A 21,887-nucleotide genomic window follows, 5' to 3' on the forward strand; every position below is an offset into this window, starting at 1 on the left:
TGTATCAATGGAATGTGAGAAGAAAAAAACCTTAACATTTCAGCTTTTCATAAACTACAGATTTATTTATTTATATATTTAACGCAGAGAGAGATCACAAGTAGGCAGAGAGGCAGGCAGAGAGAGAGAGAGGGAAGCAGGCTCCCTGCTGAGCAGAGAGCCTGATGCAGGGCTCAATCCCAGGATCCTGAGACCATGACCTGAGCCGAAGGCAGAGCCTTTAACCCTTGAGCCACCCAGGCGCCCCTAAACTATAGATTTAAATGTTTATACTATAGATTCAGATACTTAAATTTTGACACAGTTGAGATACAGGTTTTTTAAAATAAACTTTTAATTTTGGAATAAATTATATATTAAAAGTTGCACAGACAATTCACCGTTCTTTTGTAACTTTTATGCAGTTTTCCTAGTGTTATAATCTTAGGTTATCTGGTACATTTCTCAAAACTGTAGAACCCGCACTGGCACATAATTATTATCTAAACACCAGATCTTTTTTATATCTCACCAGATTTTCCCACTAATTACATTTTCTTGTTCAGGATCAGATCTGTGTTTCCGTATTGCATTTAGGGCGTGTTTATTTTTTAAGTTGAACTTCCTGTTTGAAACTCAGGCTCATTTACGATGAGTGGGGTTATAAATTGGATTTTCCTTTCTTAGAGTTTTTTCAGACTATATGCAAACTGTTGTACTTCTCAGTTTGAATATCTCACATTTGTCTGAAACTTTAAAATGTTTAAAATAGAATTTCTGACCCTCTAAAACTTGTTATTCCTTTATCTTCAGTTACGCAACTGCTTGTCACTTATTTAAATTCATTCATTTTGACCTGTTATTTTCTCAGTAACCATATTTTTTTTTTAGAACGCATCTTCTTCTAACATTTACTTTGTTTTTCGAGTCTTAATAGTTTTATAATCTCTGTTGTCTAATCATTTCTGACTTAGCTGTGTTTGGAGGTTTTTATTTTTTGGTCTTGGCTTCTAGATTTTAATCTGTCCCCTGAATGATCTTTATTTACCTTTATTTTTTTCGATGATACTGTTAGGGCCTGGATTGTATTTATTCATTTATTAACATATAATATATTATTTGTTTCAGGGGTACAGTATGTGATTCATCAGTCTTACACAATACACAGCGCTCACTACAATACCCTCCCCAATGCCCATCACCCAGCCACACCATCACTCCCATTTCCTTCCCCTCCAGCAACTCTCAGTTTGTTTCCTGGGATTAAGAATCTCTTATGATTTGTCTCCCTCTCTGGTTTTGTCTTGTTTCATTTTTTTCTTCTCTTCCCCTATGATCCTCGGCCTTGTTTCTTAAATTCCTCATGTCAGTGAGATCATATGATCATATGATAATGTCTTTGACTGACTGACTTATTTCACTTAGCATAATACCCTTTAGTTCCATCCACATTGTTGAAAATGGCAAGATTTCATTTTTTTGATGCTGCGTAATATTTCATTATTTATATATACACACATACCACAACTTCCTTATCCATTTATCTATCAATGGATTATATTTCATTGCTCTTTATGGACCCAGTTCCTCAGTATTAGTAAATATTAAATGAAGAGCCGGTAGGCAGTTGATGTAATTAATGAATAGGGTGGGACAAGAAAAACTCAGAATGATATATTTCTGTTTGGTAGAGGCTTTTGTTTCTTCAATTCTCTTCTGCTTACTCCACTCCTTCCCCCTTCCCTACTTCCTTTTTTTGTCTTCTAAGAATAGGTAGCTATGAGAGACTCCTAAGATGTATCATGTTTTTGTTTTAAGGGAGTAAAGCTAATGTTCATTATGCCAAAGTACCAAATACGTAAAATAGACATTATTATTTATACTTTTTCTTTTGCTTAAATTTCTTTTCAAACTTATGATTGACCAAAAAAGGGGAAACACTTTGAAGAATGACGGTTTACTTAGGTGAGTTCAAATTGTTGCTTTTGTAGCTGTGTTTTCTTTTCTTTTTTGTAAATAATGAGAGGAAATTCTTTTTAAGGCCATAGTTGTGATGAGAAGTATCATCTGTGTGCCCTGCCTTCCTGTTGTATGTCTGGCAAACAGTTGGAATAGTAATTAGGAAGCACTAGTCAGTCATTACCCCTTTTTGTTCGTGTCCCCTATTTTTCCAGGTTGCTTACTGGGTTTAATGTTGAATTTCATACCTGTATAGGTGAAGCAAATTATCTTATTTTTCTCATAAAGTCTCTGACTTTTTATTTTGAATTTCTTCAGGGAACCTTTGAAGTTAACGATTGAACATCTTCTAGCTGTCTTGAAACTGGGAAGTCCATGATCAGGCTGAGCAGATATTTATATAAATAGAGCAGCAGTTTGTTCCACTCCTTAAGGAAGACCCAGGGGGAAGAAAGATCTCCCACAAAAGTCTTTAAAAAAGTAAAAGAAAACCTGTGTTAGTACTTACTTTTACAACATGAAGGTTTGGTTTTTTAAGGACAGTCATTATAAATGTTAGTATATATATAATACCTTTGAGTTTACAAATACATTTTGTCTTGTTTGCTTTTCATAGCAACACTGCAAGATACCCCCATGTTATTGAAGAAACTGAACCTTAAGAAGTAGCATCCAACTCATTTATCCCTGGTATTTTTTTCTGATCTTATGCATTTAACTTTATGTCACATTTATTTAGCACCCTTTTGCTTTCTTTGTGAAATTCTTTATGCATTAGTCTTGTACCACCTGTGTCCATTTATTGATTTAGGTATAGGAGCCTTGGAAGTATGCTTCGGGGTGAGAACTTTAGAAAGAATAAAACGTGGTATGTTCTTTAAAGTTTATCTCTTACGAAATAAATAATTTGAGAGAAGATTATTCAGTTCCTTAAGAAAGGCTTAACAATCTTGTTAGCAGACTGACTTAATTTTTTTTCTAAAATGAAAATTTTTTGAACCCTTTGTTTCTTTGCAAAATAGGCTTTTGCTTTTAGTCAGATCCCTTCTGATCTATTCTTATTGTGGTAAAAAGTTAAAACTGCAATTGTTTACCAGAGCAAATCTTACATTATTCCCATTACTTTCTCCTTGAAAACCTTCAACTTACTGTTTTGGGGAAATAGTCCAGAAAGCCTGACCGTAGCTTAGAAAGCACTCTGCAGTCTGCCCCCTCCTTTCCCATCTCTTTTCTCCATGCTTGCCCCTTGTGCTCTGTGTGCTTACCTGGCTTCCTTATGTAGCTTGAGTACTGTATTTTTTCCAGTCTCAGAGCTTTGCACATGCTCTTGTCTCAGCCTAGAATATGCTCCCTTCCCACCAACATTCTTTGGCTGTTCCATTTTTTAGGTCTTAGTTTAAGTGTGCGTTTTTCAGAAAAGCCTAATTTGCTGATATCCAATCCCTCCTTCCCCTGCCACATATTTAAGACCCTCTACTGTATATTTCAAGATTTTTCTGAACCCTTTTTTTGCTGACACTTCTTGTTGTAAGTCCTTGTTTCCTATCTGTCTTCCCTGCTATACTGCAGTCTCCATGGGGGTAAGTACTGTGTCTTTTCTTTGTTACATCCTTTAGTTCATACTTGGCCCATGTAGGTGCTGTATAAATGTTTAATTTAAAATTGAATGATTAAAATGTTTGATATAAAACTACATAGCTTCTAAAGAATGAGTTTTTGTTAAAATTACTATAAAACATTTAAAAATATTTAAAACTAATAATATTATGACATTATATTATTTTCTGATTGAAGTAGTATCAGACAAGTTTCCAAGAGAGAAAAGAGGAGGAAGAGTAATACAAATCAAGTAATTTTACAATTCTAGTAAGTTACAGTCCTAGTAGTTATAATGTGTGTGTATTGGGGTTTGTTATGTTTGTGCTTGTTACATACTTGGTTCTTGAGATTTTTTGCTTTACTCTTAGAATCATCTCTTTACTTTCTGTATTTTATTTCAGTGTTTGAGTTCTCCTTATTTATCTTTGTAATCTCTGCTGAATTTTATAAACATGATGTCTTTCATACCGCAGGTACAACTGAACACCGAATTGACTATGTAGAGATTTGGAGGGTAGTTACTGTGCATTCTAATTATTTTAGTTACAGTGGTTAAATGGAGAAGCTCTAATGGGTACTCTGTTACCCAGGTGATTATTTCCCTTTTCTCTTCTCTCTTGCCTTCCTCCTTTTTGGGGACAAAAGCTGTTCACAGGATTGTCCTTCTAATGTTGCAGCCCCTTGCTACTTTAACTAAAGTTGGGAATTTTGTTCATTATAGTAATAGTGATTTGTTTGTCTTGTTCTTATGTTGGTTGGTTGCTACTTATTGTTGCAAGATGACATAAACACCAGATGATGGTGTGAACATAAACCAGTCTGTGTTGAATTATTTCCCCATATTATCTCTGGCCCTTAAATTATGAATATTTGGTTGTTAATTCCTACTCATGTCTATGTTAGTAACCTCAGGAAAATTATTGCAATGAGCTTTTCAGTTGTGGCTCTATAGTCAGTTAAATGTTAAAATTTCCTTCTTATGCATTTTTTGCCAAATAAAATTGAACCTACACAATCTTTGATGTATTTCTTTTGTACTTTAAAAATTTAATGGGATAGATTTTAGAAGCAAAACTTATAAACAAAATTGATGGCACTTTGTGTTATTTTATGGCTTTTGAACCAAACCAGATGTGAATTCTTTGTAGCGTATCATTCAATCCATTGTCAGATTGGCAATGGTTATTGTGTTTTATAGTATACAATTCTGATACTTCAATATACTTACTGTTGAGGACTTCTTTTTTTATAATTAAATACATTTAAATTTTTTGCATCTTTATCCCTGGGCCTGTTTTTCTCATTCTTTGAGTTTAAGTTAATCTCTTTAGACTGTTTGTACTTTTCATATTGCTCTTTTGAGTTCCTTCAGGTAGACTGATAGACTTCATTTAATTAAAAATTAAGCAGAATGAATAGATGCTTAATAGAGAAAACTTGGGAAACAGAGAACAGCTCAAAAATCAGTCTCTCTGGTTATCTGCTATTAATACTTCATCGTATTTCATTTCAGTCTTTTTTTCTAAAATCTGTCTACCTAATAAGAGTGTGCCCTTTGGGATCAGACTGCCTGAATTCAACCCTTGGGCTTCATATCTGGGAAAGTTACATTTTGTCTTTCAGTTTCCTTACTGGTAAGGAATATCCCCTTATTGGGGATAATAGTAGTATCTACCTTAAAAGATGGATGAAACTAAATGAGAATATATGTAAAGTCCCTGGCCTTTACTAAAGCACTCAGTAATATTAGCCATTATTTTCCACACCTGCTACATATCATAATAGTGTTCAATAGTCATTTTTCTCACCAAATAGGTATTGTGTTGTATTTATGTTGTTGTTTGAAGCAGTTAAGAGTTTTTCTATCCTTAGATTCTTGAAGTCCTTCTAGTAGGACCCTCTCTATCTATAAGCCCTGGTGTCTTTTTCCTCTTCACAGCTATTTTCTCAAAGTATTTGATTCCTGGCTTTAGCATAACTTCTCTTTTAGAGATTTATATGGCTGTTTTTTGTGACCCCATAGTCATATTTCCTTCTCATTAGAACATTTTTGTGGTTCTTTAAAATGAAGAAAATTTTATGTAATTTTATGCCTAATCAGATATCTTACACTGCACAATACATTTATCTGATGGAAAATTTGAAGTCACCAACACCACATGTAGGCAATTTTTTTTATTTGTAATGAACTTGGAAGGTCATTTCTATAGAAATTGCCCTCTGAGTGCCTGGTTGTGAATCTAGCATTATTTTGTTGGGAATTCTAATTATTGTCTAGCAATAAAGCAGTTTGGAATTTGTTTTCATGTGGTCTTGCTTACATGTTTATTACCAGTTTTGTAGTTCACTTAAGTTTAGTTTTAAAGATTTCCAAACTCTTCTACTAATTTTACATTTAGAAAGCCTTTATTAACACAGATCATGGAGATTAGAATGAAATCTAGGTACTGATTATCCAGAATTCACTCTTTTCTACTTTAATTTAGGAACTCTTTTTGTGGTTATTAATTATGAATTATAACTACTTTTGCATTTTATTTACAGAAATTCTGGGAGTTTTTTCATTTATGAGTAAATGAAATTAACCTTACATTTCCAACAAATCTATTTTTTTAATTTCTCAGTGATCCTCAAATTAGATAATAATCAAGACTGAGATATTTAAAATGGATGCATAATGATGAAGAATAGCCAGATAAATATTAAGACATCATTAGTTATAAAATCAAAATTTTGGTACTGGCATATAAATAGACATGAGGTCAGTGATCTAGCACAGAAATTATAAGATAAGATAATCACAACTTAATGGGGTAGAAAAAGATGAGTAAATGAAAAGTCTGGAACAAATGGCTTCTTGGAGGAGAAAAAATATCTTTTTAGAGGTTCACCCCAATATATACTAAAAGTCCAGATAAATTAAGGAGGTAAGTGAGAACTTTAAACCACAGGGAAGTAAAAGAAAATGTAAATGGATATTTATTATACTGTTGGCTGATTAGGACTCTTCATATTAAATCAGTAGAAGAAATTATTTTAAAAAGGAAAAAATATTGAAAGAATTGACTAAAATTTGTGAAATTGTGAGATGCCAAAGAACAGCATTAATATGAAAGTCAAGTATATTGTGGAAAATGTTTCTAGAAATATAACTAGGGGCGCCTGGGTGGCTTGGGAAGAGTCCTATATCCAGCTCCCTGCTCAGCAGGGCGTCTGCTTCTACCTCTGCTTCCCCCCTCCTTGGCTTGTGCTCTCTGTGCAGTGTCTCTCTCTCTCTCTCTTTCTAATAAATAAAATCTTAAAAAGAGAAACATAACAGAGAAATTAAAGTTGAGAGAGAGAGAAACTTCCTTAAAGTCCCCCTAGTATCAGGTTCGAATACAAGTCTGGCAAACTTAGAGGTTAACTCTTATTTCATTAAGGAATACAGCAGAGCTGTTAAAATGCTGTTTATGAGGGAAATCTTTGTAAAAATTTTAAAAGTGACTGATAGAATTAATGGATTTTTCTTCTTTCATTTATTTTCTACACTGAGTGCACATTAGTGTTATGATTGGAAAAAAGAATTTTTGAAAAATAAGTATAAACTGGGAAGAGTGACTTGGGGGGGATTTGCTTTATTGTCCTTAAACCTAGAGAAGTAATGGATATGAATCTACTGGTTAGATAGGTATGTAGTTATATCTAACATTAAATTGTGGGCCTTTTGTTAATCTCTAATAGCTATGTAGATTTGTGCACATAGACTTTGTTTCAAAGATTGTTTTGAATGATTTGCTATTGATGACAGTGTTCTTCATTTTGTTCCTTTTCTCGCTTCAAATTTTACTTATTTAGATAGTTTTACTCTTTTTTTTTTTTTTAAGATTTTATTTATTTATACAAGCAGGGGGAGGAGCACAGGGAAAGGGACAAGCACACTCCATGCTGAGCACCCGCTTGCTCCTCAACCTGGAGACCTGAGCCAAAATCAAAAGTTGGTCATTTAACCAACTGAGGCACCCAGGCACCCCTCTTTGTATTTTAAAGAGACTGATATTTCAAATGGGTAACAGTGATTTCTGGAATGTTTATTTTATTTATAGTTCTATTTTACTAGGGAATTGAGTAAAATATGTTTACTTTTCTCTTTCCCTCTAGATTAAATCTATTTAGCAGAGTAGTTGAAATGATGAACTATTTAGGGAGATTCTGGGTATATAATCTGTTCAGTAAATCCTCTATTTTAGTTTTATTCTTTAAACCTAATTGTTTTATTATATGTGTAATTTATTAAATTCACCAAATGCATACTGATATCTACTGAGTGCCAACCATCATTGTCAGCTTTTAGGCAATATTTAGGACAAAAAAGACAAAATCTGGTACATACAGAGTTTATTATATAAATTGTAGGGGTGGGAAATGGGCAGGAAATAAACAGTGAACATATGAGCAAATAAATATATGCAATCTGTTGATAAGTGGTGGAAAAAGAGCAAATACAGAGCTGAGTAAAGAGGGACCAGGAGTTCTAAGTGGTAGTAGGGAAGGAGTTGCAGTTTTCAGTGAACTGATCAGGTTAGGCTTCATTGAGAAGTGACAGAAATCTTAGAAAAAAGTTGGAGAAGGTCAAGAAATTAGCTATATGTGGGGAGAGTATTCTACCTAAAGGGAACAGCCAGTGCAGAGACCCAACATGAACATTCTTTCTGTGGGAGAATGGGGGCAGGGGATTAGAGTGGCTGGAGCAGATTAAATAAAGGGTCTCAAGTAGTAAGTGAAATCAAAGAGATGATGAGAGACAAGATTATGCATGGCCTTAGTAGGCTTGATGTGTAATGTAAAGGATTTGGTATTTATTCTGAATGAAAGGAAGATCATTGTAGTTTTGGGCACAGGAGTGATGTTGTAAGGTTGCTTCTGAAGTTCACTACAGTCTTACTAGCAGAGGTGACATTTTAACTGGCCTTAAGAAAGTAGGAAAGAATATGCCAAGTGAAGGAAGATAGAAATTTGCTTTGGCAGCCTTAATTTAAGAATATTTCTCATCGCCATACTTCGGAAAATAAATGTACTTTCAAACCAAGTCCTATATGCTACTTGATTTAAGGTTAAAACTATAATAATGTCATATAAGGAACTTATTCCTTTGTGACCCCTTAGATCTGTTTAACCATGCTCATTTTAAAAATTGATGTCCTAGTTTAATAAAATTTAAGGAGTTTCTATAATCCAAGAGACATTTCCTTTTTACTCAAAAATCCAATTAGTCTATTAACAGTTTCTTTAGAAAGTGAATAATTGCCATTTTGCCTGTCTGCCATATAACTATAGATTAAGTTGAACCATCTTGTGTATGTTATTAACTAAGATTTTTTATTTAAAAGGTTCTGCACTCAGTTGTGGGAAAAATGAGTAAGACAGAATTTCTTTCCTTAGGGTATTTAAGATCTGGAAAGGGAGATAGACATTATGCAAATGGTATAGTAAAAGAAAATTTGAATTCGTTGGATCAGAGTCCTAGAACATCCTTCTCTCTACCTTTGTAATAATTCTCTACCTATTTGATCTGGTTGGGCCTACAAATTCAGCCTCCTCAGGTTAACTTCAACTTTTGAACCATACTTTTATTTTCTTCTTTAACTCTATCAAGTTTATCCAGCAAGTTATTACTGGTGAATTCTACATTCTGTTCTCTCTTGGTTATCTTTCAGTTACTGTTACACAAGTTTGTAATTTGTCTGAAATCAAGGACTTGGCTGGGATAGAGTCATAGAATATTCAGCAGTTAATTGGTAGCCAAGCATAACAAAAGGTAGTACAGAATTATAGTTTTAACTATAAATATATTTCAAATAATGTCTCTGGAAAGTTTGATTTGTAAAGCTGACTATAAAGGAGCTTTTTGAAAGGGATATTCTTCTTTCTTTTTCAGTTGACTCCTGAAATAAAAATTAAGATTTAAACCTATTTTAGAAAGATTCAGGAAAAAACCATTTAAGAGAGCAGCAGCATTTCTCTTTCTCTTTGCTTAAGTTTTTTTTGCTTAGGAAATAGTCGGTCAACTCCGATTTTTAAATGGTCTTTATAACAAATTTATTTTTAAAAATTTTGACATATATGCATGTACTTGATCATTAAATTAATTTTGATATTGTAATTATTTTTAGTAATCATATTTTTATACTTGGACAGTATTGAATGTCTTTAAAAATTTGTCATTTTGAGAACTTTGTAAATTTTGGATGGAGGGAATTAACTATATCTTGGTAACACTGTCAACATTTGTGTCATTTGTCATCACTTAATTTCTTACAGATTAAACAGGTGAGTCTGAGATATCATGGATCTTTAATATTTGGATAAGATCCTTAGAATTGGCTAAGTTCTCCTTTGACAAGACAATTGATGTCTGTGGGTTTGTGTGATTCTTGATCTAAATCAGTTTGGAACCAAAACACTAGAGGAAGTCTTTTACCAGAAGATTTCTGTGCATAAGGAAAAATGTATCAGGTTTGTTAGAAACAGTAAATCACTGTTATTGTGTAACCAGCTTAAGCCTAAATAAACTAATTTACAACTGTCAGAGCTTATCTCAGATATTCCCAGCTGTTAAAAATAAATGGTAGCATAGAATTTATGTGTTAATAGCAAAGAGGTATATTCTGCTAGAATATAAAATAATTGATGTAGTAAAAGAACATGTAAATGTAATGTAATTATTCCTTGAAATGTAATGCAGAGCATTTTTCTACATTTCTCTTCACAAGTCCCCAAGATTTTTTTTCTTTCTTTTAAATATAGAGTGAGCCAAACACTTACTGTACAGGAATAAAACAATAAGTACTGAAATTTTTTATGTGATGCCAAGATACTTGTATTTTATCCACTTTAGGACATAATTGCTAGACTCTAAATCTAGGTTAAATAGTATTTTGTAGGTGTGTTTAAATTTCTTTGGGACTAAATTCAAGTGAAAAGCTGCAGTGCTTACCATACAAAGTAGATGGCAGTCACGGTCAGAAAAAATGCCTTATATTAAAAGTAATTTTAAAAAGTATATTAAAAGGAATCTATAAGTGAATAATGTGCCTGCAGATCAGTCAACATATTTATTGAACACCTTCTTTATTTAAGATTATCAGAATAGAAAATACATTCCAATAGAAAACATTTTGGGCTGAAGTCAGCACATCAGGCTCTGAACAGAAGATAAACTTCAGTCATATCTTGAAAGATGGTTAAAATGGATGAGTTGACCAAAAAAGACTAATAGGTTCTAGAGAAAAAATCATTATATGGGTGTTTGGCAAGGTCCTCAGTTTAGTTACTTTTTAAAATAATGCAATGAATTATTCCTCTCTCTTCATTTGTGCATATTTTTTTAAAACATCATTTGGCATGTCAAATTTAATGTGTTCAAGAATTGCTGGTTGATGAAAAGTAGAAATTGCTGGATCCAGTTTTAACTGCTTTTGTTGGAAACTATCTCATGGGGGCATTTTAAAGAAATAATGTGTAAAATGCTTTTGGTTTTTTAAGAGTACTAGCCAGAGAGTAAAGAAGTCTAAATTTTAATCCTAGCTTCATGTTACACACTTTGTGACTTCAGTCATATAAACTGACTTGGCTTATTTGTAAAATTAGGGTAATAGTGCCTGACTTAATTACCCATAAAACTGAGAGCCATAAACATTAGAAAGCATCTCTGTATTTACAACATTTGAGAAGTTGGAATATGTGAATGCTTAAAAGATGATAATTAAGAAAATTAATTTCTGTATTATACTGATTTCCCCCCTTTTTCTCTTGGTAGCGGATACTTTGTTTTCACGGAAGCTGAATGGGAAATACAGGCTTGAACGACTTGTTCCAACAGCAGTATATCAGCACATGAAAATGCATAAACGAATTCTTGGACACTTGTCATCTGTGTACTGCGTAACTTTTGATCGAACTGGCAGACGGATATTTACTGTAAGTAATTTTTGAAGTATTATCTTAATTCATATATGGCATTGAAGAAACATCGCTTATAGTTGAACTTGAAACAGAACTTTCATGTTTTGTCTTCTAATGAAAAACTGGATATTCAAGTAATTTTGTTTACTATGATAAAAGATTTTACTTGAAGTTGGACTTGATTCAAGTTTGGAAAGTTCCTAAATGTTGTAGTACAGGTACAGCTATATGATGGTGCTATATTATGGATAAGTGTGAGTCCTGACATTATATCAAATATGAAGTCTAACATTTTATAAAAATACCATATAATAACTTAAACCCTGTACCAGGGACTTTTCGAAAGTGTGTTAAGCAAATTAGAGGAGATTATTAAATGTATCTTTTTATATTATTCTTAGTACCTCATTCTTCAGTATATTTGATGTTGTGTTTAAAGAGGCTCTTTGGGTTTATTTGCTCTTGTTTCTTTTAACCTGTTAAATGGAGGAAAGCAAAGCTTTTCAGCTTTATCTGAGAAAATTACCTTTGGAAATATTTCTGTTTATTTTTAGGTGATTAACTATTATATACACTAAGGGTAGTAGTTACTACACTTTTCCTGTACTTAAATGCTACCCTGTAAGCTGAAGGTATGCTTTCATTCACAAAGTCCTTAATTTTCTTTGAAGTAAGAAACTGGGAAATGGAAATTATAATGGAAATTCCTTTCTCTGTCTTTGGAGAGCAGCTGCAAATTTTACACAGTTGGGTACAATTACAGATTCCTCTTTTAAATAAATATGCTTGTAAACTGAGATTTATTTATATCTGCTTCCCTACCCATGTACCTAGTCACCTGTAAAATAGCATAAACAGCAGGATGTGGGAAAGGATTTCCATACATATCTTTTCCCTGGCTCTAATCCACTCAGGCATTTGCAGATCATTTCTTAGATTAGTATTCTCCTTTTTCACCTTTTCTTTTATCTCCATTGTTCTCTATGAAGCAAAATAAAAGTGAAATTTTCTGATAGGCTATTATTTTTAAAGGGGAGAACAGGCATCTATATATTTGCTAAAGTGCTTGATACACTTTAGCAAATATATTTGTTTTCAAATGGTAATGGAAAATTACATTTACCTCTTTCAAGCTCAGTATACCAATATTTAAATTCACGTCTCAAAACAAAATAAATTTGGTATTTGTCATGTTCAAAAGAATCTTTCAAAAATAGTAATAAACTGAAATAACAAGAAAAAAGCATTACATTGTGTTTGTACTTCATTTTGCCAAGGATAAAGTTACGCCATTGCATTGAGGTTATAAAAATATATGACTTAATTTTTTATGTTAGTGAAGTATCTTGTGGGGATTCTTTAAAAATGATAGGATGGTAAGTATTTATTTCTTGTAATTTATGAAGGATTATGTGTTTTGATTTGAATTAGAGAAATAATCTAGAATTTTTTCGAGGGAAAATGTAGTGAAATAATGTGCTGTTGCTATCTCCTGAGTTTAGTAGGTCGTAGGTAAGGAGCTGGAAGAGCAGCACTTTGAACCAAGGGATAGCAAACTACTCCTGTGGGTCAAAGCCAGCCTTCCACCTGTATTTGTAAATAAAATTTTATTCAAACAAAGGCATGCTTAGTTGTTTCACATATGTATAGCCTACATTTGCTTTTGCGCTACCAAATGGCAGAGTTGAGTAATGACAAAGGCAGGCACATGTGAGTATTTATGACTGCAAAATTGAAGATAACTATTGAAAAAAATCGGCATGCAGCCCCTGTGCTAGACATTTAATTTCTACTTTTAGGAGCTTTTAATTTGGGGAGAAGGAATGACATGTGAAGAAGTTGTTTTCTGAATATTTTTCTTTATTTGAAGACACTTTTTTTTTTTTTAAGACTTTATTTATTTGACAGAGAGAAACCACAAGTAGATGGATAGGCAGGCAGAGAGAGAGAGAGAGAGAGAGAGGGAAGCAGGTTCCCTGCCGAGCAGAGAGCCCGATGCGGAACTCGATCCCAGGACCCTGAGATCATGACCTGAGCCGAAGGCAGCGGCTTAACCCACTGAGCCACCCAGGCGCCCCTATTTGAAGACACTTTTAAAAGGGAAGAAAAGTATCTCCGTATTATTTTATAAGAATCTTACCAGAGTCTAAAACTGAATTTTTTATGTATGTGATATAATTTACTAATTGGGCCAAACTCATAGTCTTATTTGTAGTTTTTTTTTTTTTTTTTTTTTAAATTTTATTTATTTATTTGACAGAGAGAAATCACAAGTAGATGGAGAGGCAGGCAGAGAGAGAGAGAGGGAAGCAGGCTCCCTGCTGAGCAGAGAGCCCGATGCGGGACTCGATCCCAGGACACTGAGATCACGACCTGAGCCGAAGGCAGTGGCTTAACCCACTGAGCCACCCAGGTGCCCCTTATTTGTAGTTTTTTACTGCTGGTTTGCAGTTGTAGATTTCAAAATGCTACCATATGATAAAAAATGCTTAGATATGAAAAGTACTGTTATTTAAAATTTCCTTGTATTTTTATGGTTATCTCAAGTGGCAATAGGATGCATATGTGTTCACTGTTCTATTAACTTCATAAAGTGGGATTGCTGCTGGGTATTCCCTCATTCCACTGGAAACACACTAGCCACTGACTAATGTTTTGAAATTGGTGTTGAAAACTGATGAGATAAAGCTTTAGGATAGTAGGTCATGAATAACTAATGAGCGGTTCCTATGAGAGATTCCTGTATTATTTATTGGAATAACAGTTCAGTAATAGATGAACCGGTTTTTACTTTTTTATCTGTTTGGTATTTGAAGACCTTACACATTCCTGAAGTTTTCATGTAGATGTATTTGCAAGTTTTTTTCCAAGGGACAGATTCTCTTGGGTCCTTTCTGAGTGACAGCTAGAGGCAGTATGGATAGCACTGTGTTTAAGACCATCAGCTTTGGCATTAGATGGCTCACATTATCTCACCACTGTAATCTCCAGTATTCTCATCTCTAAAAAAGGAGGAAGAAGGGCAATAATCATAATAATACCACCCCTACAAGATATTTGTATGACTACATGAATGGAATAATGCATGTAATTAGTATAGATCAAGATCTACAGTAAGAAGTCATTGTTTTAGTTCCTGCTGTTGATTTTATAGATAGATTTAAATAAATTTTATCCATTTTGTTTCTTAATTAAAATCTTAATTACAAATTTTGTACAGGATCTAAAATGAAGTCATTTGTAATTGATAAGTGAAATTTTGTATTAGGACAGTGTACAAATATTTTGTACTAGAATTTTTTTTTTTAAGATTTTATTTATTTATTTGACAGAGAGAGATCACAAGCAGGCAGAGAGGCAGAGAGAGAGAGAGAGAGAGGAGGAAGCAGGCTCCCTGCTGAGCAGAGAGCCCGATGCAGGGCTCCATTCCAGGACCGTGAGATCATGACCTGAGCTGAAGGCAGAGGCTTAACCCACTGAGCCACCCAGGCGCCCCAATGTACTAGAATTTTTTAATTGTTTTTTTTTCACAGTACAATAATGAGAAGAACCCAGGGAGGGAGATAGCATAATTACTGAGTCAGATTTGCTTCCTAATTCTTAGTTTTTAAATTTGTTTTACTTGGTTTTAGAATCACTGCCTCAAATAATATTTACCAAAGAAAAACAGAGTTAATGAATTCTCTCAGGAGGATGCCATTCACTCATAATACAAAAAAGTATGTTGAGGGCCATATGAAAAGATCCTCCGCCCATTTTTATAGATTTATTTATTCGAGAGAAAGAAAATGAGTGAGTGGAGGGAGGGGCAGAGGGAGAGAGAGAATTTCATATAGGCTCTCCACTGAGTGCAGAACCTGACCTAGGTTTCAGTCCCACAACCCTGAGATTGTGGGATTTCTGTCCAAGTAGAAATCAAGAATCAGATGCTCAACCGACTGAGCCATGCAGGCACTACCGTCCCTTCACAGAGAAAAAAAAAAAAAAGACCAAATGTATCTTTATTTTCAAATTAAAGCAAAAGAATATACAATATTTCCATAAATGCCCTAAGTTATAAACAATCTTCTAGACACTTAGGTTCTAGAAATGAAAGACAAAATATCTGTCCCTGGAGAGTTTATAGATTGTCAGCAGACAATATTGATACAATTGATAAGAAGTTTGAATGGGGCTATATAAGATACTGAAATATCATAGGAGGAGAAGTATTGAATTCAGTGTGTTGTAGGAGATGGTAAGGGAAACTTCACCTCAGCTAAATTTAGCTGAATATTGTAGACCAGGGAAAGGCATTTATAAACCTGGAAGAGTATAACATGTAGTTATATATTACTGGATATGGCAAAGAATAAATGTGGATTATCATTAAGCAAGAACTGGAGATATTAGTGGGGGACACAATGACCAAGATCCTTTTGGTAGTGAATGAAAGGGAGTGGGTTTCTTTCCTGAAGGCAGTGGAGAGAAAATGACAGATTTAGACAGAAGAGTGAGTATAATTTCTCTTTTTAACAATCCCTTTGGCATTATTGTTAAGGATGGATTGAAACTAAATCTATATATAGAGGAATTGGTGAAAAGGTTCTGTCAGAATTGGTAAAGTGTTCTGGCAGAACAGTGAAAAGGTTCTGTTCAAGCCATGATGATTTCTTTCATCATGATGATTTCTTTCATCATGGCTTGAACAGAGTCACGATGAAAGTAGGGATGGGACTAGTGGATTAAAACTAGAATCTAGGATTTGAGAGTTTCATTTGAATCTAGGGAATTGAGAGAGAAGAGTATGGGATCACATGTTTTTACCTTGTGTGACTGGTTAGAAAGTCTGTCATTTATAATGGTAGGGATTTAAATAGAGAAATTTGTGACTGTGGACATGTTAAATTTGAGATGGTTGTCTATATTGCCAAATAAAAATATTCAAGAGGCGTTGAATGCTCAGGAAAAAATTAAGGCTAGAGGATTCAGTTTGGGAATCATTGAACATGGTAATTGATTATACTATCTCATATATGTGTGTGACTAACTTTTAAAACAGCTGAAAGAAGAGGAGAGGAGTCTGTTATTGAGACTGAGAGCTGCTTAAGAGCCAGAGAAAGATAAAAGAAGTGGTGTCTTAAAAGACAAAGGATTAAGGATGCCTGGGTGGCTCAGTCGGTTAAGCAGCTGCCTTTGGCTCAGGCTCAGGTCATGATCCTGGGGTCCTGGGATTGAGCCCTGCATCAGGCTCCCTATTCAGCAGGGAGCCTGCTTCTCCCTCTGCCTGCTACTCTGCCTGCTTGTGCTTTCTCTCCATCTCTCTAATAAATAAATCTTAAAAGAAAAAAAAACGAAGGATTAGTATTTTATAAAAGATGTAAACCTAAAGTAAATGAGAGCTGAAAGGCATTTTTTGGACTTGTCAATGTCATTAATGACATTTTATTTTATTTATTAATGACATTTTATTTCAATATTAGGGATAGGAGATTACAGTGCATGGAGGAGGAGTTGGGAATTGAAAAATGGAGGAGACTTAATGCAGACTGCTCTTTCAAAAAGCTTGACAATTTTTAAGGGAAAAAAAAGACTTATCTGAAAATAGAGTACTGTTATTGAACTTCATACTTCTGTTACATTGTATCTTTTATGTTGCAGTGAATTTGTTTAGATGTCTCTCTTAAGTTGTGAACTTCTTACTAACAAAGACTTTTCTGGTGAACCTTTTTAGATCTATAATGCCTCAGAGTATCTAGTGCATACATTAGGTGTAGAACAAATGATGAATGAATCAACCAGTCAATTAGAGAGATAAATATGAATAATGTTCTCTTGCAAGAACCATAGACTTTATTAGGGGAGATGTACACATACGTCTGTAAGACAAATTCCCTTCTTGTATGGTTCTTTACACGGGTCTTTTTCTGTGCTTCAAACTTGCAAAGTCCATTTATGGTTTGGCGCCTTTGTAGTAGCTATTCCTTTTGCATGAAATTATGTTTTCCAAAATATGCCCCTGGCTAATTCCTTTATTAGCAGTCCCCTGTTGAAGGAAAAATCTTTTGGAGATTTTTTCCTAACTACCTTCCCTCTCTGTACTCTACCATCATTATTTATCCCAGTTAGGCACTTTACTATATTTTTCTTACAATATGTATCACTGTGTGAAATTATTATTTTTAAAATCTGGGTTTTGTGAGAGACCGCGCTACGGGCAGTGATGCACTGGGTGACTCTGCCTCACTGAGGAGAGTAATTAAATATGGGCAGAGAAAATCCTAAGAAGCCGAGAGGCAGAATGTCATCATATGCATTCTTCGTGCAAACTCACTGGGAGGAGCACAAGAAGAAGCACCCAGATGCTTCAGTCAGCTGCTCAGTTTTCTAAGAAGTGCTCAGAGAGGTAGAAGACTATGTCTGCCAAGTGGAAAGGAAAATTAGAAGACATGGCAAAGGTGGATAGGGTACACTGTAAAAGAGAAGTGAAAACTTACATCTTTCCTAAAGGGGGAAAAAAAAGTTAAAGGATCTCAGCGCACCCAAGAGGCCTCCTTCGGCCTTTTTCTTGCTTTGTTCTGAGTATCACCCCCCAAATCAAAGGAGAACATCCCGGCCTATCCATTGGTGATGTTTCAAAGAAACTGGGAGATAAGTGGAACAACACTGCTGTGGAGGACAAGCAGACTTAAGAAAGAAGGCTTTTAAGCTGAAGGAAAAATACAAAGAGGGTATCGTTGTGTACTGAACTAAAGGAAAGCTTGATGCTGGGGGAGTGGTGGGAAGCAGCCATCAAGGCTGAGGGGGCGGGGTTGGGGGGGTCATCAAGACTGAGAAAAGCAAGAAAAAGAAGGAAGAAGAGGAAGATAAAAAGGATGAGGAGTGGGGCGGTGTTTTTTTTTTTCCTTATCTATTAAGCATTTAACCTTCCTGTACACAACTCATTCCTTTAAAAAAAAAAAAAAAGAAAACTGGAAATTGAAATGTAGGCTATGTAAAATTTGTTTTTTTAAACTGTCTGTTGCCTTTTTTTTATATAGTTTACACACTATCAAATGTATAGTCCTGTCCTGATGGTATTTTCAGTAACCACTAACTCTTCCTAGTATAGTATGAGGATTGTTAATTGACATGGAAATTGAAAGCAGGTTCTTGTTTGTGCACAGCAGAAACTAATTTTGTGTGGGGGTGGTGGTTTTGTCATCTTCAGTTGTCTCCAGTGCAGCTAATAGGAAATAATTGTTTTATTAATGGAATACCTCTCTGTATTTGCAAAAGAAAAAAAGCTACAGCTGTATTGTTCACATTGTGAATGCTTCTGAGTAAATAAAATTTTTTAATTAAAGATAGAATTGGGGTTTTGTTCTCAGTAAGTTTCATTAGGCTAGACAGGGACCTTAACTGACTAAAATAGGAACGCAAGAATCTATACTGATTTAGTAAGTAAGTGAATAAATAAGTGAAAAAGGAGGAAAAACTGCTGTTGAATGTCAACTGATAATTGTAGAAAGAATGATAATTTGGCAACCATTGTAGTGGTGATTGATTCATTTGTATGTCATCAGTGGAGGCTAAGACTGGTAGAGGATCTTATTTAAAGATCTTGGCCTAATCTTGCAATATGTTCCTACAAGGTATTAATTAAAAGGGGGAAACTTCAGCTTTACAGGGGAGAAATCTTGGAAACAACATGATAAAATTAGCTTCACATGGGCACCTGGGTGGCTCAGTGGGTTGAGCCTCTGCCTTCGGCTCAGGTCATGATCTCAAGGTCCTGGGATAGAGTCCTGCATCGGGCCCTCTGCTTAGCAGGGAGCCTGCTTCCTCTTCTCTCTCTCTCTGCCTGCCTCTGCCTACTTGTGATCTCTCTCTGTCAAAAAATTAACTTCACTGTGGTGAAATGAGTTGACATTGTGTGTCCCCTCAAGTGGTGCACTGAGAAATCTATCTGGTGGGATTCCTACCTAGACAGTATGACTTCTGGTCATGAAGAAATAGTAAACAGACTGAGGCTTGGGGTCATCCTACAGATTCCTGAGGACAAAAAAATTGAAAACTTGAGGAAATATTCCAGATTGAAGGAGACTGAAGAGATAATTTAACTGAAGTGTAACATGTGTTACGATATGGGATCCTGGGGCAAAAAGGAAAAGGAAACATTGTCAAGATAGCAAGATAGCTGACAGAATTTGAATGGGATCTGTGGATTGGGTAGCAGTTATGTCAATATGGATTTCCCAATTTATGTAGATGATATCCTTTTTTGGGAGAACTACACGCTGGGATATTTAGAAGTGGCCTCATGTCTGCAGCCTGCTCTTAAATAACACATAAAAAAATTAATGGTAATGGGTGTGTGTGTGTGTTATATGAAGAGAAAAGAAGGGAAGAAAGGTGGTGATGGAGTAAATGCAATGAATTGTTAATAGTTGATTAATCTGGGTCATGGAGATATGGAAGACATTGGTACCTTTCTTGAAACTCTGTAAGTTTGAAATTAAATATTATTCTTTCAAAAAGTTCTGTTGGGGGCACCTGGATGGCTCAGTTGGTTAAGCATCTGCCTTCAGCTCCAGTTGGGATCCTGGATCCTGGGATTGAGCCCTGCATCAGGCTCCCTGGGAGCCTCCTTCTCCCTTTGCCTGCCATTCTCCCTGCTTGTGCGTGTGCGCTGTCTTTGTCTCTGTAAAATAAATAAAAATCTTTTAAAAAGTACATGAGAAGTTGAGTGAATATTAAGTAAGTTTGATTATAATGAAAAGGAGAGCAAGATAAATTTATGAAAAACTTGGTCAAGGGGAAGGAGCTAGAACAGCAGACTTTTGATGCACAAAGGTCTTTAAGGAGGATAGATAGAATAAGTAGATGAAGATTGGATATATAAGGAGCAGTTTATTTTGATCTATTTAGAAAGATAATTAGATTCACAATGAAAAGATTCTACTTTTCATTGTGCAATATTTTAGCTAAGAGTCTTGGTTAGGGAACAGAACTGGGTCCTAGAGGTACTCAATAAACCCTGGTAGCAGGGGAAGAGTGATGAATAAGGAACTGGTTAGCTTTAGCCTCTCAAATAAAGAGAGGGTTCATAGATTTGCAGTGTTACAGGCTATGCATATCCTCTTTTTCTATAGCAGTACTTGATATCCTGGGAGCAGGATTGGAGCAAGTGATAATTACTTTGATACAGGTGGATAAGAGTGAGAAAATCAGGCATGTGTTGAAATGATTAACACTGAAGTTTAGGGTAATTTGTAAGGAAAATGAAACAGAGGTCTGATAGGTAAGAAAGAAAATCGCTGGCATCTTTTTTGGGGGAAAAAAACAACAACAACACTGAACTAAATTTAAATTATAAGTACATTTTAGCTACTTGAAGAGCAAGCTGCTTTTTAGCCTGAATAAGAAAATGACCCATACATGATATTTTTAACATTTAATTCAGTTTGTTTTAAAGACATCAAGAGTAAAATCTGACTCAAATCTGTGAAGTAGTAGCAAGAAAAATTAGAATTCTGGTTGATTTCTGTCCAGTAATGCCAGATTCTCCAAGATATCATAAGTTTAAATATCACATAATTTCTTTTTTTATTTCAAAGTAGTGGTCTTTGGTTGGTCTGCACAATTGATGCTTCTCTTTTAGCAGGGAAAGGTTTATTGATCTTTTTGCTTTTGAGGTCATCTGTATAGAAGTAACCTGCTGTACTGTTCCCAAATGTATGTGGTTTTCTACTTGAATAAGTCAGCCATTCTTTAGCATTTACTCTTCCACCCTGTAAAGTATTTTCTTCATCATTGAATAGTTCATACAGTTGTCACTTCTTGTTATCTAGCTTTTATTTTAAATAAGCAAATACATAATTACAAAAATTAGTAATTAAGTTAAGCCTTTCAAACTTGCCCTCCAGAAACTTAAATTTGGGGAGGGTAGATTTTAGGTTCTGCTTTAGTTTCTGCATAAAATTTAAATGATTCAAAGCCCTGTTACAGAAATTATTTCATAAAGTCTTCATAACATTATGTAGGACATTTTTTTCTAGATTTTAAGGAGAATTTTAATGCTTAAGTCCATGAGAAAGTAGAAAACCATGTCACAGAGACCTGTGGAATTTTTCTTTACCAGAATACAAAAGTCGCATTGGTGGTTTAGTGGTGAGCATAGCTGCCTTCCAGAATACAAAAGTCAAATATGTACCAGACATTGCCTAGGCTTTATTTATGGAGAATGTCCTTATTTGTTTTCATCTATCTAGAGTTACCTCCTACACTTTTTATTCTGGCCAAACTTTGAAGTTTCCAAGAGGGATTCACAAAATAGGGTTTATTGTTCTAGATTTTAAAAAAATAAGAAGAATTAACCCACAGTGAAAGAGATCCTGTTGCATGCTTAAGGAAAGGTCTTTGCTGCCACTATCTCCATACTCCAC

At 34.6% G+C, this 21,887-nt stretch overlaps 1 protein-coding gene, 1 long non-coding RNA gene and 1 pseudogene across 6 annotated transcripts in view; 2 read left to right on the forward strand and 1 right to left on the reverse strand.

Annotated features, from left to right (window-relative positions):
* Window positions 1–21,887, forward strand: part of PHIP (PHIP subunit of CUL4-Ring ligase complex) — a 126,247-nt gene that overhangs the window by 17,756 nt on the left and 86,604 nt on the right. For all 3 annotated transcript variants that reach the window (XM_082729626.1, XM_082729627.1, XM_082729628.1), the window contains exon 7: window positions 11,336–11,496. In XM_082729626.1, coding sequence (XP_082585752.1) covers window positions 11,336–11,496 — 161 coding nt within the window. The remainder of the gene's footprint in view (window positions 1–11,335; window positions 11,497–21,887) is intronic.
* The window catches only part of LOC309864298, a 62,211-nt gene continuing 42,586 nt past the window's right edge, over window positions 2,263–21,887 (reverse strand). For both annotated transcript variants that reach the window (XR_014311442.1, XR_014311443.1), the window contains one exon: window positions 2,263–2,408. This is a non-coding gene — a long non-coding RNA (uncharacterized lncRNA). The remainder of the gene's footprint in view (window positions 2,409–21,887) is intronic.
* LOC309864295 (high mobility group protein B1 pseudogene) lies at window positions 16,933–19,206 on the forward strand (annotated as a pseudogene). The gene has a single exon. The product of its transcript is annotated as a high mobility group protein B1 pseudogene (transcript).

Source organism: Mustela nivalis (genome assembly GCF_964662115.1).
Source record: "Mustela nivalis genome assembly, chromosome: 5".
Lineage (NCBI taxonomy): Eukaryota > Metazoa > Chordata > Mammalia > Carnivora > Mustelidae > Mustela > Mustela nivalis.